Below are 17349 nucleotides of genomic sequence, written 5' to 3'. Positions count from 1 at the left end.
GTTCCTTTCCATTCATTCCCTCCTTTCTTCTTTCCTTCCATCTTTTCTTTTCTTACTAAAAGTCATTTTAGATTTTCACGGAATGAATGTTGTATAATTCAGTATTCTACTGGTTAAAGCACAGCCTAGAAGTATGTTTCTGCTCTCTCTCACAGCAGTGTTATAAAAAGATTACACCAAATTTCACTTCATAGAATTTATCTTTGATGACAAATATATTAAATTTCCTTTCCCAGGCAGATCCCAAATGTGGCAGCTTTTAGTAGCAGCATGCTGGATGCTTCCTCTTGGATCTATGTATGGTTGTGATAAGAAAGGAAACAACGCAAACCCTGAAGCTAATATGAATATTGTAAGTCATTTATTAAGAAAAAATGCTAAAATGAGGAATTATTCATATTTCAGCATTTGAAATACAAGTGGGGTGCCTTCTCAGTTTTCAACAATTCCTCCAGTGACTAAATCTGTGTTTCCTCTCCTGTTTCTTTATATGGCTAACTAATCTAAGAATTAAAAGATCTGACCCAAGTTGGGGCAGTAATATTCCATCTCCTAGTTTGAACTACCATCCAGTGGTGGCTTCCTAAAGAGAAGGTTCATGACTTAATACGGATGATCTCTATAGAGTATCTCTGAGTTTTCCCTGAGGTTTTTCATAGAGAAGTTTCTTTGATTTTGTGAACTATTCCAATGCACTTTTTTGGTTTAATAAGCCAGTGTTAGTTTCTTTTGTTTATTACCGAAGTGTTTTAACATTCAGGAATTCATATCAGAAGTGGAATGGAATAGTGTTAGGCAAAGAAAAAAAGGCCAAATGACAAATATCTACTACAGAATTCATTCTGATAATATACTCCATTTTCCTATATAAACAGCGCACAATTGCTTTCCTATACCATACCCAAGTTGTATTAGAACCATAAAAATAATGAAACTGCCAAAGTTTTTTTTCATTAGTATCTCTTCTTGTTTCTCTCTCCAAAGTATCCAGCAAGTACTGTTGATCTCCTACCACACTGTTGAACTCACATAATTTTTCTCTCTCTAGTATAAGTGATTTTTAGCTTTTAATCCTTCTATAATGATAATAAGAACAACCATCTATAAAGCACTTATGTTAGGCATTGTTCTACACATATTACATATAATCCTCACAATATCACAGTCTGTCTCCAGAGCCTGGGCTCTTCCCCGCTGCTCTATGTAGCCCATAATTTATACATGCATCTCTGTTTCTGACTTGGGAAAATGCATAATCCTTTGATAAAGGCATAAGCTTTGGAGTTAAACTTACTTTAGCATTAATCTTATTTTTATCTCTTCCTAGCATATAATCTTGGACAAATTGTTAATCTACCTGAATGTCAGTTTTCTCAACTGTAAATGGTACAATTCTATCTCAAAGGCCTCTTATAAAGTTAATGAGACAAGGAATGTAAACCTCTATGCAGAAGATAACTAATAATCACTACTTCTCCTCTTCTTTGTGTATCTGTGGGTGGGGTATCTTCTCTGACCCCTCTAGGCTCACTCTTTGTTCTTTAACACCTTTCTCTCTGCCAAGAGGCTGAACTGTAAGGACAGGTCAACAAGCAACCTTGTCTTTTGGTTTTCAGTTCAATTCAGCCAATGGACATTGTGAGCAGAAGATGGAAAGAAATAGGCCAGTAAGGTTTGATTTTTTATTGCCCTGGCTTCCTCCCTGTGAAGTCAACTTAGACAAGCTGTCTTCCTTAATTTGGTTATCTCAGCTTGACTTTCTCCTTTTGGCTTCCGGTAACTGCTTCCTCCCCTCTTCTTTTAAGTCTGTTTGGTAATAGTTCACTTGTTATTAGCCACAGGGTACTCCACAATTCCCTGTGGTTTCCCTCATTAGATGACCATATAGCTTTTCATCAGAACAAACTAGGGTGCTTTAATAATACCAGGCCAACAGGCAAAACCAGAAAGTGTCCCGAGCAAACAAGAATGTAAGGTCACCCCACCCAGACTTACCTATGCCTCTTTATGCAACTCCTAGAAATCCCTTTTAAATTATACTCATAGGAATATTACATGCCGTCAGAGCACACAGAGTGATAAGCAGTAGGTGCAATTTAAAGTACTACATTGTGGCCAGGCGTGGAGGCTCACACCTATAATCCTAGCACTTTGGGAGGCCAAGGCAGGGGAATGAATGCCTTGAACTTAGGAGTTCAAGACCAGCCTGGGCAACATGGTGAAACCCCATCTCTACAAAAACATACAAAAAATTTAGCTGGGCATTGGGGCAGGTGCCTGTACTTCCAGGTACTTGGAGGACTGAGGTGGGAGTATCACTTGAGCCCAGGAGGCGAAGGCTGCAGTAAGCCAAGATCACGCCACTGCACTCCAGCCTGGGGAACAGAGTGGGACCCGTCTCAAACAAACAAACAAACAAACAAAGTACTATATTGTAATGCATGTGTAAAAATTAAGAGATTATAAAATGAAGGTATATATTTCCTTTCCTCTTTTTAGAGCCAGATTATTTCTTACTGGGGTTATCCTTATGAAGAGTATGATGTCACAACAAAAGATGGTTATATCCTTGGAATTTATAGGATTCCAGATGGAAAAGGATGCCCAGGGAGTACAGGTATTATTTATTTTATTATGAAAGGAAAAATACTTAAAGTAGAGGTACTTAAATGTCCTGGGAGAAGTCAAACAGTTTCTGTTCTGAAATCCTTAGCTGTCCTTTCCATTAGAGGAGAAAAATCATCACCCTCCACCTCTCTGTTTAATTAGTGTAACTTTGAAGTTTTAAGTCACTTTTATATACACTATTTATTTGGTCACTCCTTTTCTTCATGACTTTGTCTTCCTACCAAGCAAACACCAAAATACATTGTGTTCTTACCCTAGTGATACCACTGTCCCATTTTGAAAATCAGAAACCTAGGGGTTATTCTTGATACCACCTTCTCCCTCACCTTCTACTTGCAACCTAACATTGCCATCTATCAATTTTGCCTTCTAAATTTCTCACTAGTCTGAAAACTTTCAGCTTCAATAATTATTCAAACCCAGGCTTGGATATAATGTCTTCAACTACTATGATGCCTTCTCACTGGTATTAAACTATTTGTAGTCAGTTCTGGACCCAAGTCTGTGTGATTTCATGGTTTAAAGTAAATATTACCCTATTAGCTCCCACCTAGCAACAGCTTCTCAGCTTGTCAAATCTCCATCTAGTTGAGCCTACCTGCCTTCATTCCAGCCTCCACCATGTCCATCAGGGTGACCTAGAAGTCCGCCTTCAGCAGCTGTTGGTACAGGAGCATACCCAGTGCTTGCATCAGTTCCTCGAGCTTCTTTCAGGTGGGCAGCAGCTTTCTTAGTGGCCTGGGCACCAGTATGGGTCTGGGTGAGGTCTATGCTGGGGCTGGTGGTATGGGAGGCATCACAGTTATCACTGTGACCCGGAGTCTGCTGAGTTCCCTAAAGCTGGTGGTGGATCCCAACATCCATGCTGTGAACACCCAGGAGAAGAAGCAGATCAAGACCCTGAACAACTTTGCCTCCTTCATTGACAAAGTGTGGTTCCTGGAGCAGCAGATCAAGATGCTGGAGACCATGTGGAGCCTGCGGCAGCAGAAGACAGCTGGGAGCAACGTGGACAACATGGAGAGCTGCATCAACCACCTTCTGTGGCAGCTGGACACATGGGACCAGAAGCTGAAGCTGGACGTGGAGCTTGGCAACATGCAAGGACTGGTGGAGGGCTTCAAAAGTACCAGGATGAGATCAATAAGCATACAGAGATGGAGAATGAATTTTCCTCATCAAGAAGGATGTAGATAAAGCTTACAAGAACAACGCAGACCAAGTAGTCTCGCCTAGAAGGGCTGCCCCAGGAGAACAGAAGATCCGTGAGCTGCAGTCCCAGATCTCGGTCACATCTGTGGGCCTGTCCATGGACAATAGCCGAGTCCTGGACATGGACGGCATCATCTCGAGGTCTCCGCCCAGTACCAGGAGATCGCCAGCCGCAGCTGGGCCAAGTCTGACAGCATGCACCACCAGATCGAGTATGAGGAACTGCAGGCCCTGGCTGGGAAGGCTGAGAATGAGCTGTATCGCAGGAAGAGGATCTTTCAGATGAACCGAAACATCAGCCAATTCCAGGATGAGACTGAAGTCCTCAAAGGCCAGAGAATGCGGAGCAGCGTGGGGAGTTTGCCCTTAAGGACTCAACGCTTAGCCTGCAGAGCTGCAGGCCGCTCTGCAGCGGATCAAACAGGACGGGGCACCGTAGCTTCACCGGAACCTGGAGCTGATGAATGTCAAGCTGGCCTTGGGCATCGAGAACGCCACCTACAGGAAGCTGCTGGAGGGCAAGGAGAGCCTGCTGGAGTCTGGGACGCAGAGCAGGTGTATCCATAGGAGTACCAGCAGCGGCTACCCAGGTGGACTGGGCGCGGCCTCACAAGCTCTGGCTTTAGCTGTGGCCTGGACTCCTTTCAGTCCAGCTTTGGCTCTGGCAGGGGCTCCGGCTCTTTCAGCCGCACCAGCTCCTGCAGGGCCATAGTTGTGAAGAAGACTGAGACCTGTAATGGGAAGCTGGTATCTGAGTCCTCTGTTGTCCTGCCCAAGTGAATGTCCACGGCAGCACTTCTCAGCTTACCCTTCCTGTGGCTGCCCCACATCCTGCTGGGGAGGCAGCTGTGCAGGGGAGCATGGGCAACTGGTGACCCACCCACCTGACGCTCAGCCCTAGCTCTCAGCCTAGAGGGATAGTTTACTGCCTAGAGTACACCACTTGCCCTTGCCTCCAATTAAAAAATCAATTCTATTTTTTTGTTGTTTTTTTTCTAAAATAGAGCCTCAGGTATCCTCAGGAATCTCTGCAAAAAAGACCCTATTCATTCCTATCAGTTCTGTGCTTAAACTTCATTAAAGGGTCAATTTTAGCTCCCTACAATGCAGGTGGCTATCCATAGGTGGAAAAAAGTGAGCATTTCATTCTCCAGAAACTATTTGCTTTTGTTTTCTTCTCTCTCTTCTTAGTTCATTTTATACTTTGGCAGGTCGAATAACAAAACTTCTCAATATCAGAAAGACTACTTATTTAAAGAAAAACTAGATTTTTAAAAAGAGTGGAAGATATAATGGTGTTGCTGGCTTTACAGAGCCAATCATTTCCCAAAATAACTCCATAATTACAAATAACTTCGTAAATACTCGAGAGAACTTTTAAGTCTCTCCAAGCTTTTCTCTTGTCATTTCTATCACATAGTTGCCAAAATGCATGAGACAAAAAGCTGTACAATGAGAAACTGTCTCTCTAATCTGAGATCCCTGGATCTGTCTCAGACTCAGATCACAGAGGCCTGATGATACTTAACTATTTAATGGTACTTAACTTTGGCAAAGTCAGTAACACCTCTTCTTTCCCTCTATTCCAAAAGGTGGAAAAATGGACATAGACTCTTAGTTCCTTGGTCCCGGTGGCTGAAGGCTCTCTGAGAGTACAACTTACTCTCAGGAAGCCACTCTAGCTCCAAAAGTGACCTGAGGTAGGGTCCTGAGATACCAACACAGCATCAGAAACCATTTATAAAGCAGAGGAAAAACCTATTCACTTCTTTCCTCTCTTCTCTCTTTTCAACACTTTCTCACTTCCTTCTTTTCCTTTCTCTTTCTTAGTTAAAATGTCCCTATTTGACATTGGGAATAGGATTTTTGTATCATATTAACAATTTTAAACTATAAAGTTCTACTTATATCCTTGTTTTTTGCTTTCTAACAATTCAAATGAAATGCAGCAGTGCCTATAAAACTTACCATAGTGCTTGACATTCAGTCAACAAATGGCATTTTAATTACTTTTATTATTTTGAAAAAAAATTAAATTTTAATCAGATGAGTCTTGAAAATATAATGCTATTAATATAAATAACAGTAATAGAGCTAATATTTACTGTGCCAGATGGCCTTTTATATGTTTAAGTTCTCACTGAATTCTTATAAATACATTAGGAGATAGCATTTGTTATTATTTCCCATTATACAGATAGGTTAACTGAGGCACAAAGGAGTTCATGCATATCAGAAGGGATTTTGAACTAGGGCAATCTAACTTCCACACGTAAATAATACAATACATTATATATAACCCTTTACAAATGAGAAAATAAGACAGAGAGAACTTAAATAACTCACCCAAGTAAGTAGCTCAGAAGGGACTAGATCCCAGATTTGCCTGGCATCAAATTGTACCTCTTACCCTTTCTTCTATACTACAGAAATTCAGGAATGAGATTTTTCTTGTAGACACTGAGGAAGTTCAGACATGAAATTCTTATTGCCTGTGTTTTGCAGCTCCAAAGCCTGCTGTGTATTTGCAGCATGGCTTAATTGCATCTGCCAGTAACTGGATTTGCAACCTGCCCAACAACAGCCTGGCTTTCCTTCTGGCCGATAGTGGCTATGATGTGTGGTTGGGGAACAGCCGAGGAAACACTTGGTCCAGAAAACACCTTAAATTGTCGCCCGAATCACCAGAATACTGGGCCTTCAGGTAAGGAGAAACCTATTAACGAATACAGTGTGTACTTTGCTCATGTATATGTATGAACACCTAGTGATTTTTGCCCTTTTTCTGTCCAAATGCACCCAGTGGAATCTACAAGAAGGAAACAAACCTTTCTTTCTCTACCCAGACTTTCTTCACAGGCTCTAAAGAACTGTCATTATTATTGCATGACTGTCTTAGAATTCCTGCCTCCTTCCTGGTATCTGTGTGTGGGTGAGTGTGTATATGTATGTTCTGGGGGAAGTAAGAAGAGAGCCTGATTACAGAATGGCTAAGCAACAGCGTTGCCAGCAGCAGTGCCAGGGGTTGCTGTCTGCTTCAGAAGCTATGCCTACCTGGTTACAGGAGCAAACCCATGCACTGGCATAGGAGCTAAGAACCACGCCTTGGAGGTCATGAAAACCCTGTGTTCCTTGGCTTCATTGCCAGCCTTCTTTCTGGAAAGCACTGGCATTTCCTAATTCTATACCATAATCCATTGCACCCTTGCAAATGACTAGAACATTTCCTAGGTAAGTATTTATTAAACTATATACAGGATCAGAAGTAACTGAGGTCATTGTTAAATATGCGGATTACTGGGTCTCTTCCCAGGAAATTCTGATTCAGTCAGTTGGCTGAGGTCTGCAAATCTGTTTGCTTTATTATTCTTTTAGATAAGCATTCCAGGTAATTGCTCTTTTCAGAGGAGCTTGGTAAATCTGTTATAGAATTAAGTGAATGTGACTAGCCTTGCAAGAAAAGCATGAGTAGGCCTTGACAAATCAAATTTTTCTGATTTCAGTTTCTTAAAAATGTTGACTTGAAATCAAGGTGTTGCACCCTTTATAGTTGCATAGATGCCTAATATCATATATTGACACTACTCTTATATTTAACAAAATCAAAGTATTTATGTTTTCACCGAATGTGTTTAAATGTTCTAGGCCTAACAATGAGATGACTTTTCTAATTTGTTATTCTTTCTTTTTGATAGTTTGGATGAGATGGCTAAATATGACCTTCCAGCCACAATCAGTTTTATCATAGAGAAAACAGGACAGAAGCGACTCTACTACGTGGGTCACTCACAAGGCACCACCATAGGTGTGTCTGGGGCAGATGTGATCAGAGAATGTCAGGGGCTCTTCTTGCATATTCATGGAAGGGGGTCAGTATTTCTTCTGTCTGTGCAATCTCTAGCTTGGGGGCTTGACTTGGGAACCATTTCCTCTGTCTAATTTCTGAAGAGTAAATAAAATAAGAATGACAATAGGGAATTTTCCCTCAATACTAAATTTGGAGGTTGAGAGATAAGCCTGAAAGAGGGAGAATTATTCATATACTCGTTTGTGTGACCGACAAACATTTGTCAGACACTGTTATATGCTGAGGAAGCAGAGATAAATATGGTATTCATTCTTTCCTTGAAGATCTCACAGTCTAGTGAGGGACACTAGAAAGAAAGCAGAGATTACAAAACTCAGCGATTGTATGCTACAATCAGTATGACTTGTAGTCGCCAGGGAGGCATTGGAGTAGGCCAGATGTGGGTAGGGCTATTTTGGCAGTGTTATGAGGCCCATTTGTCCCCTTACTGTTCTCACTTTGGCTAGAGGCCTTAACACTACCAACAGAATTTCCATCAGTCTGTTTTCTACATCTTAATTATAATCAGGATTCTGGTGTAAAGCAGGTTTGTACATACTTGTACTGTATCACACATGTTACATACATTCTCTCATCGGAAACTGCAAACATCTGAAACCACTATCATCCATGCTCCATAAATGGTTGAACTGAGGAATCTGTTCTAATGGTGATATTCCCAAGTAACATCTTACATTTCATATATTTAATAAAGATTACAGACACAAAGTTTATAAAGGGTCAAATGCATATAACTTACATACATTTGACTTTTATAAAAATCATCCTATAAGGATTTTACCATTCACACTTACAGACTGAGAAAACCGAGACTCACACAGGGGAGTAAATAGGAAGTAGGAAATAGGAATTAAATAGGAAGCCAAATTTACAGCCCAGTTTTGTCTGATACCAGGACTATCGTCAAGCTGGAATGGGCTTTGGAGTTTACCTAGACATGCCCCACAGTAGATATTTGAACCCTCTCTCCTTGCACTCCCCAGGGACAGGAAACACTTTATTCTGAATTAGCCAATTCCACCCTTGAGAAATTGAGAAATTCTTCTCTACAAATGGTAATAATTCTATGTTGTTTTTTGTTTTGTTTTTAATATGGCTACATTTACTACAACTTACAATGAACAAATAATTATGTGAAAACTATGAACTAGTGTCTTCTTCCATTTCAGCTTTTATAGCATTTTCTACAAACCCAGAACTGGCTAAAAGGATTAAGATATTTTTTGCACTGGCTCCAGTTGTCACACTGAAATACACCCGAAGTCCTATGAAAAAACTAACATCTCTTTCCAGGCAAGTAGTCAAGGTATGTGACTTCCCAAGTTTTAATCTGAAATAACTAAAAGTAGCTTTATTTCCACTGATTTCAACAGAAAACCAATGACATTTTACAAACTTCTGAGAAAATAATAGGTATTCAAGATAATCCGTGTAAGTTCACTGATGATGTACGCAATCTTATTAGCAGAGTTCAGGGAACTCCCCCTGTTGCTAATCTACCCTACTTTCTTCAACTATGTCTAGAAACGTGTCTCCTGTATCATTCCTCAACCACAGGTAGAGAGAGCTTATTTGATTGGTTGGTTTGTTGAATTTAGTGGATTAAATATTTTTGGTGATCCCTAATTTTTTAGGGACAGTAGCAGTTGAGTTCACAGCATGGAATCAGATGGTGTGGGTTTGAATCTCATTTGTATGATTTGCGAGCTGAGTAAATCTGGTCAAGACCTTAAGTGCTCTTCATCTGTAATGTGGGGATAATAAAACTTCTCACTCATAGGGCTACCATGAGGACAATGTGAATTAATACAGCATATCCTTTAAAACAATGTCTTGCATACTGTAAACCTCTAATAAATGTTAACAATTGTTTTGGCTATCATTAGTTTTATAGAACGTACCCTCCTCCATCACTAAATGCCCAACCTTGTTGCATTTCCTGACACTTTACAGGCTGTCATTCTGACAATTCCGAAAACCCAGGCAAAACTCTGGGCCCCCGATCTCCTCTAGTTGACAGCTAACTAATCTGATCGTTTATCTAGTCCAGGTGAATTGCATTGCATGGGTTGGTGTGTTTTCTTCTTGTATTTTAACATGGGCTTCTCCCATGGTAATAACTCCCATGGTGGTGATTGTACAGTTCAGTGATTTCAATGAAAGCAGATGAAAGTGAAACAATTCTGATAGAAGCCCAAAGATTTACAGAAGATTCCTGTTGAGAGCTAAGCAAATTAGTCTGTGGTGATTGAAGTGCCTATCTATACATCCCAGAAAGACAGGTAACAGAAAAACCACCTGAAAATAACAAAACATGCTTACATTGCCTGTTGGTACCTGGGCCTCTTATCCCATTGAGACTTCACTCTGGCCTGCTCCTGCTATTAAGTAAACAATGTCAGACTGTTTGCTAAATTATTTCAGTATTCCCACACAATTAAGAGATATTTTAGGACAGTGGGATCTTTCCATTCCTCTTCATTTGCACAGCTGTCTTCAAACTTCTGCATTCCCTGATGTGTGTAGGATGTGGTATACAAGTTAATTCAGCCAAAAGATATCTAAGAGCTCCTATTTCAAGGCCCTGGCATTAGGAAACAGCTATGTCTACAAGGAAACTTTTCAGCTCATTGGTATAAGTAAAAACTAGGGTGTATGTGAGAGTAGAATGGGATTCAACTAAGGAGGTATTAGGAAACAATGGAAGGAAGCAGTGTCATGTCTAGGAGTTTAGACTTTGTTCTGTTAACGATGAGAGGCCATTGAAGAATATTAAATAGAAAAGTGGCTTGATCAAATTTGTAATTGTAGAAAGATTGTCCTTTCTAAATTATTATTTTATTTATTTATTATTATACTTTAAGTTCTAGGGTACATGTGCACAACGTGCAGGTTTGTTACATATGTATACATGTGCCATGTTGGTGTGCTGCACCCATTAACTCATCATTTACATTAGGTATGTCTCCTAATGTTATCCCTCCCCACTCCCCAAACCCCACAACAGGCCCCGGTGTGTGATGTTCCCCTTCCTCTGTCCAAGTGTTCTCATTGTTCAATTCCCACCTATGAGTGAGAACATGCGGTGTTTGGTTTTCTGTAGGGACATGGATGCAGCTGGAAAACGTCATTCTCAGCCCTTTCTAAATTATAACTCCAATAGAGTAACTATAGTACCAACAGAAGAACTGCCACATATGACCTACTAATTCCTACTAGAAATTCCAGTATTATAATGACAGAGCAAAAACTTTGCTAGGTAAACTCAGAGAAAAGCAAGAATACTTCTAGCTGTTGGAATCACAACAGACTTTTTGGATAAGATGGCATTTTAGTTTGCACTTAAGGATAACATTTCAATATCGGTGTGGTATAGAAAGGCTTTCCAAAACAAGAGGGAAACATGAGAAACATTGAAATGGTGAAGCTCAGGCCATGGAAAACCACACGTAACTCACTTTACTGGAGTTTTATATTAGTATTAGTAAAGGAGAGTATGAGAAATCATGTTGGAAATGTAGAGGCAGATTATAAAGGGATTTGAGTGCCAAATTAATGAGTTTGGAATGTATTCTATAGGTAATTGGGGAGCATGGAAATACTTGCACAGAGGAATGACATGCATAATGCCCCTTTTTAGAAAGTTTCCCCTGGGAACCAAACGTAAGCAGATGGGGGTAAAGGACATCAAGAAGAGTGAAAGATTAAGAGAATAATGATGGAGTTATTGTTAACACATCAGTTGATAGATACTGGGGATTGGAACAAGAGCTGTGCAACAAAAAATAATCTATAAGATATGACAATGAAATGATAGACAACGTTTAGGTATGTTTTTGACTTTTTGAGGAAGGGGCTTTCTTTCTCCTCTCCTCTCCCATCAGCCAGATGCTCACAGGCATACTTGGTGAAAGGGTTCCTTTTTTATAGGAGCTTCTGGACTGAGACAACCTTTTTTCTCTCTCTGATTAGCACTTCCTTTTTCATTGATGCTGCCAGTATTTTCAATTGCTCCATTTCTATTACATTCAACTCAATTCATGAGAGTTGAATTGAATTGAATATAGAGGATAAAGATTTAAGTCAGACAAAACTGGGTTCACATTCTGCCTCCGCCTCCTGCCAGTTGTAACCTTGGACAAGTTATTTAACCATGCTAAGCCTCAATTTTCACATTGATAGAATGAGTAGAGTTTGTCAAGTTGAGAAATTCATTCATCCATTTCCCCTTTCTCACATCCCATTTTGCCCCTGGACATTTATGCCTTTGTGTTCTTGTCATTCTACTTTCTTTCTGACTTACAGATTGCCTTGATCCTTTGCTTTTGACATGTCTCTACAACATTAAAGATTGTTAGTACTGTCTCCATTTCTTAAAAGAAGAACTTGAGGCTCAGAGAGGCTAAGCAGCCTGTCCCAAGTCACCCAGCTAATGGATGGCAGAGCCAGAATTTGAACCCAGATGTGACCAGGCAACCCAACCAATGGTCTTTTTTATATGTGGTGGTTTTTCCGCTTTTTCAATGCCAACCTGAAGAAGCTAGTGAACAAGGGTGACCCGCTCAGTGGGCTGTTGAGGGCTGAATCCAGCCCGTGTTCTGCTTAGCAAGCCATGTGCCCTGGCATAGGGCCATGTTGCCATAAAGAGAGGTGCCTTTTCTAATTCTCACACATACCAAAAAAGCTACTAGAAGGAGACTGGCTCCCTGCTGTTATGTGACAAACATGCCTCCTCCAGAGCCAACTTGGAATTACATCTACAAGTTGGCATGTTTGCTACTCTGTACATGGGTGCTCTCCTACTGGTTGGCCTCATTAATATCCTCTCTTTTAGGTTAGGGTAAAGGAGAAATTATTCACCTTTGGGTAAATGCATAGTAATTTTGCTGAGTCATGGGATATTGAGGTAGAGTGGAGTCAGAGAATGTCCTGCTAATTTACTCCGTATTTGGGAAAGCCAACTCCAGGTTTCAGAACAGAGAACCAAGAATCCATTACGGTAGATGTCACCTGTTTCTTAACACTACATTTTCATTGTTGATTACTTTTATGAACTGGCTATTTTCTTTCACATGGATTTGTTTTGCCAAGCATGGATGACTAAGTTATTGATAAATAAAAATAAATTTGTTTACTGGTTGAAGTCAGATCCTGCCTTTTACTTCATTTATTCATTTGACAATCTATTTAAATTGTCACACTTGAAAACATGAAGTAAATGTCAACATTATTTTAAAAGATATGCTCATTTTATGAGTGTATGCTGCTACTATTATTAAATTATTATGGGGACATTTACACAGGAAGAATTACAATTTGGCAAGTTGAATTAATTATCTAGGGTATTATCTAAGTGTCCTAGTGATTGCGATAAAATGAAGAAGAGTCTGGAATCAATTAGATAATATGTATAAGGCTTATAATTACTTTCCAGACCTAAAGAGTTGAGAAGTGTGGTTTGAACTAGTTTAACATATTGTTGTCCTTCCTTTCCCTTCCCTTTTTCTTCTTCCTTCTCTTCTTCTTCCTCCTCCATCTTCTCTCCCTCTCCCTCCTTCCCTTCCTCTTTCCCTGCCTCTATCCCTCTCTTCCTCTCTTGGGCATGAAGCAGAGTATGAAATCTTGGTACTTCATATATTCCATTAATATTCCATGGAATATCAAATATTCCATTAAATAAAGAATGTATCTGCCTATATAAGATAATCATTTTTAAACTCAGAATTTAATAAGCTATGATCAGTAGGAATTTACTTGATCTAGTTTTCTAGATGTAGTATAAGATCTTAAAGTGAATTAGATTTTAAGTGAATAAATGCTAGTTATTACTGTTCTTTAGTTGTAATATCTGGTTAATAAAGAATTCCAGAAGAAATGTATGTTTATTTTTACTGTAAATGGGTGTTTCCAAAGTTTTAAGAACTAAAAAATATCTTTTTAACTTTATATCTAGTTTATTATGCTAAGATTATAAAACTAGTAGCTGTGAAGCAAAGGAACTCGCTGGCAACACTGCCTGAAATTCCACTAGTAAAGATTCATTTATGTGGGTTAAGCTTTTGTCTATAGAAAGAATTCATTAAAGGATTCCGGAAGGAATGACTCAAGTCTGTATGAGTCACTAATTATGACAGTAATTAAATTACATTAATTTATACTTTAATCAAATAATATTTTCATGTGTACTAGATGCTAGGAACTGCACTAATTGTCTTTTAAACATGACCTACTAACTTTACAACAGCCCTGCCTATTAGAACATTTTTCCATTTTATAGATGAGAAAATTTATAATAATAGAAATTTAAAACTCTCCTAAGGTATAGAATGTGTTTGAATCCAGAATGAAACACATGTATGCCTCACTTCAAAGCCTTACAAATTTCCTGTGGGAACTAGTTTCTCAAGGGGCATTCTAAAAAACACCCCAATTAAAGGTTTTTGGGAAAAGCCATTAAGAGCTGCATTGGAAGGTTTGCAAACCTAATAACAAGCCTCACGATTTCACTAAGGACCAACACTGAGCAGATGTCACCTAATACTGTGCAGTCCTTCTTTGAACTACCTCTTTCTCCACTTTTGATATCCACGTCTATAAGATTTGATGGTTTTAAATTATCTTGTAGGTGTTGTTTGGTGACAAAATGTTCCACCCTCACACATTGTTTGACCAATTCATTGCCACCAAAGTGTGCAGTCGGAAGCTATTCCATCGTATTTGCAGCAACTTCCTATTTACTCTGAGTGGATTTGATCCACAAAACTTAAATATGGTAAGTGTAAGTAATTGGGTCTGGGAAAACATTTGTTTTGTTGCACAGAGGTGATGAAAGTTCATTCTGGAGTATATGGCAACTGCAATTCGAGGTTTCCTTCTTGCTTTTGGAATGTAATCAGTACATTCATGGCTTCCAGTGAGGGTTGAGAGTCCACTTGCTTTCACAGGAGGATTTGAGAAGAAAGCTTTTCTGCCAACAATTCTCATCTCCTTTAACCTGAAACGTCCTTCACTTAGATAAAGGCTATGGTTTTGATATTTATCTTGCTGTGCTTGAGCCTTATGTCATACTCACTGAAGTAGAATATCAGGGGATGAGTCCAGACATTTATAGTTTTATTTTTACCAATTTTCCACTTTCACAGTTGATTTGGAAAGTTATTTTATGAACCACTTACTTCCTTAACCCAAAGGGATAAAAGGAGGGATGGTTCTTCAACAACAGCTACAAATTTATTGTTCAAGGGGTACCAAGAGGGATCAGTGTCAGGGTTCTTGTCAAGTAATGTCTAACTTAACTGAGATATTTTCCATGATGACCCAAGGAGTTGGGGGAGGGAGGAGGGAAAGAGAGGAGATGTGTTTGAAACCAGAGGTAGGATCAGGCTGAAGTTGGTCTCCACCTCTCTCACAGACTTCTGCCCAGAGCCTACTCTTCCAGTCAGTGGAAAGCACCGCTTAAAATTTTTCTTGCTTTCAAGAAAGATTTATAAAAGACTTTTTATGCCAAACATGTCTTAGCCACTGTCTTTCTACATTCCTCTCTCGCTTTCTCAATGTACAGTGGAAACTATGCTTGCCTATCACTTAGATGCAAGGATATATATAGGTGAAAGCATATCATGTAGATAGAGCTGAGTAAAAAGACCTTGAAACAAACACAAAAGAGTATATTTTAAAAGCACCCTCTCAGCAATATCCTAAAAGTTTGCTAAAGAAAGACATCACAAAATAACTCCCTTGACTATTCATTGGCTCTTGCTGTCCAAATGGACACCTTTTTTCAGATCACCTTTTGTCTTTCTGCCAAAAAGCAAGGCTTACAGAACATTACAGTACCTTCACGGACATTTGTTTCAAAGAACCATAACCAGGGGTGCATAAATAATATTGGTGGAGCGTTGGTAAAATACACATGTCCAGAATTCAACCTTTGAGATTTTGACTTGTATTCAGTACATTTGGATAGCTTAATAAGTGAGATCACTTGGACTCGGGAAGGGGAACTTCACACACTGGGGCCTATCATGGGGAGGGGGGAGGGGGGAGGGATTGCATTGGGAGTTATACATGATATAAATGATGAATTGATGGGTGCTGACTAGTTGATGGGTGCAGCACACCAACATGGCACAAGTATACATATGTAACAAACCTGTACGTTGTGCACATGTACCCTAGAACTTAAAGTATAATAAAAAAATAAAAAATAAAAAATAAAAAATAAAAAAATATATTTTTAAAGCCCTAAGATGTTTCCGATGCTTTGGTTGAAAATAACTCTTTTATTTTAAAACAGTGCAGTTGAAAATATGAGAGAATCAAGAGTTTATGTGCATGTTTTGTTTTTGTTCTTGTGTGTGTGTGTGGTTGTTTATCCATAAGATATCTAAATAAACTGACTGAATTAATTCTGCCACACAAACTTTCAGAGTCCTGTAGAATATTTACTACATTTTAAAATTCAGAAAACAAAAGGTAACATTCAGATCTATTATTAGCGCCTTAGGGTCAACAGCTCTCTTTGAATGTCCTTTGGGACTTAACATGGGGTGAAGGAGAGGATCACTGGGGTTTTTATCCTTTAATCTCCTATACCCTTGAACCTATGGGAGTTGAGTCTGGAAAAGATTTCCTTTTCTTTGCCCATTGGGATGCCCCTGTAGGTCTGAGGACAGGACAGAGTCGGTGGAGGAAAAAGTTCTTCTAAGATGGGCTTCTTTGGTTAATATGTCTTCAGATTATATGGTACATGTTTTTTCCTTAAAGAAAGGGAAAGAGGCTGGCAGCAGTGGCTCACGCCTGTAATCCCAGCACTTTGGGGAGGCCAAGGCAGGTGGATCACGAGGTCAGGAGATCAAGACTATCCTGGCTGACATGGTGAAACCCCGTCTCTACTAAAAATACAAAAACAAAATTAGCTGGGCGTGGTGGTGCATGCCTGTAGTCCCAGCTACTCAGGAGATTGAGGCAGGAGAATGGAACCCAGGAGGTGGAGCCTGCAGCGAGCCAAGATCGCACCACTGCACTCCAACCTGGGCAACAGAGCGAGACTCCATCTCAAAATAAAATAAAATAAAAGTAAAAAAGGAAATAAAGAAAAGGAAAAGAGGAAAAGAAGAAACTTTTTAAATTTCTCTCAAATGTTTACTTGTGGTATGATGATATGATTAGCCTCTAAATGAGAAGTAATCTCTTTGCAGAGTCGCTTGGATGTTTACTTGTCACACAATCCTGCGGGAACATCTGTTCAGAATATGCTGCACTGGGCCCAGGTACGTGCTTCTGATTCCTGCTTGATGCACACATACCTCTGCAAGACCCTCAAGGAGTGCTCTCAGAGAGCTCACTGCAGGGTTCTGCAGGCACCTGCCACTGTCACATTGATGTTTTTGGAATCAGCATCAACTCTTCATTTTTATTTACTTCATTCTCATTTCTTCTCCTTGTCCTCAGTGTCTGGGTTTTGAGCATGGTTCTCAGATATTCTGACTGAGTTCTGATCCTTAGATTATTCCAAACTGCATTTCAAGGGAAGGCTTTTATTTCCTCTTTCAGAAAGTCATCAGCTCTAATAGAACTTTATATAAAATGATGCATCTTATTCCAGAAAGAGCTGTTCATCTTCCAATCAATATATGGGG

General features: G+C 39.6%; 1 protein-coding gene across 1 annotated transcript in view; it reads left to right on the top strand.

Annotated features, from left to right (window-relative positions):
- The first annotated feature begins 247 nt into the window (after positions 1-247).
- LIPK (lipase family member K) overlaps positions 248-17349 on the top strand; it is a 29392-nt gene continuing 12290 nt past the window's right edge. The window contains exons 1-7 of the mRNA XM_017867298.1: positions 248-352; positions 2500-2617; positions 6346-6544; positions 7536-7645; positions 8878-9014; positions 14334-14480; positions 16909-16980. Of these exons, the coding sequence (XP_017722787.1) occupies positions 248-352; positions 2500-2617; positions 6346-6544; positions 7536-7645; positions 8878-9014; positions 14334-14480; positions 16909-16980 (888 nt within the window). The remainder of the gene's footprint in view (positions 353-2499; positions 2618-6345; positions 6545-7535; positions 7646-8877; positions 9015-14333; positions 14481-16908; positions 16981-17349) is intronic.

Source organism: Rhinopithecus bieti, unplaced genomic scaffold (genome assembly GCF_001698545.2).
Source record: "Rhinopithecus bieti isolate Rb0 unplaced genomic scaffold, ASM169854v2 scaffold_53, whole genome shotgun sequence".
NCBI classification, from domain to species: domain Eukaryota; kingdom Metazoa; phylum Chordata; class Mammalia; order Primates; family Cercopithecidae; genus Rhinopithecus; species Rhinopithecus bieti.
This window is presented reverse-complemented; position numbering and strand designations above follow the sequence as displayed.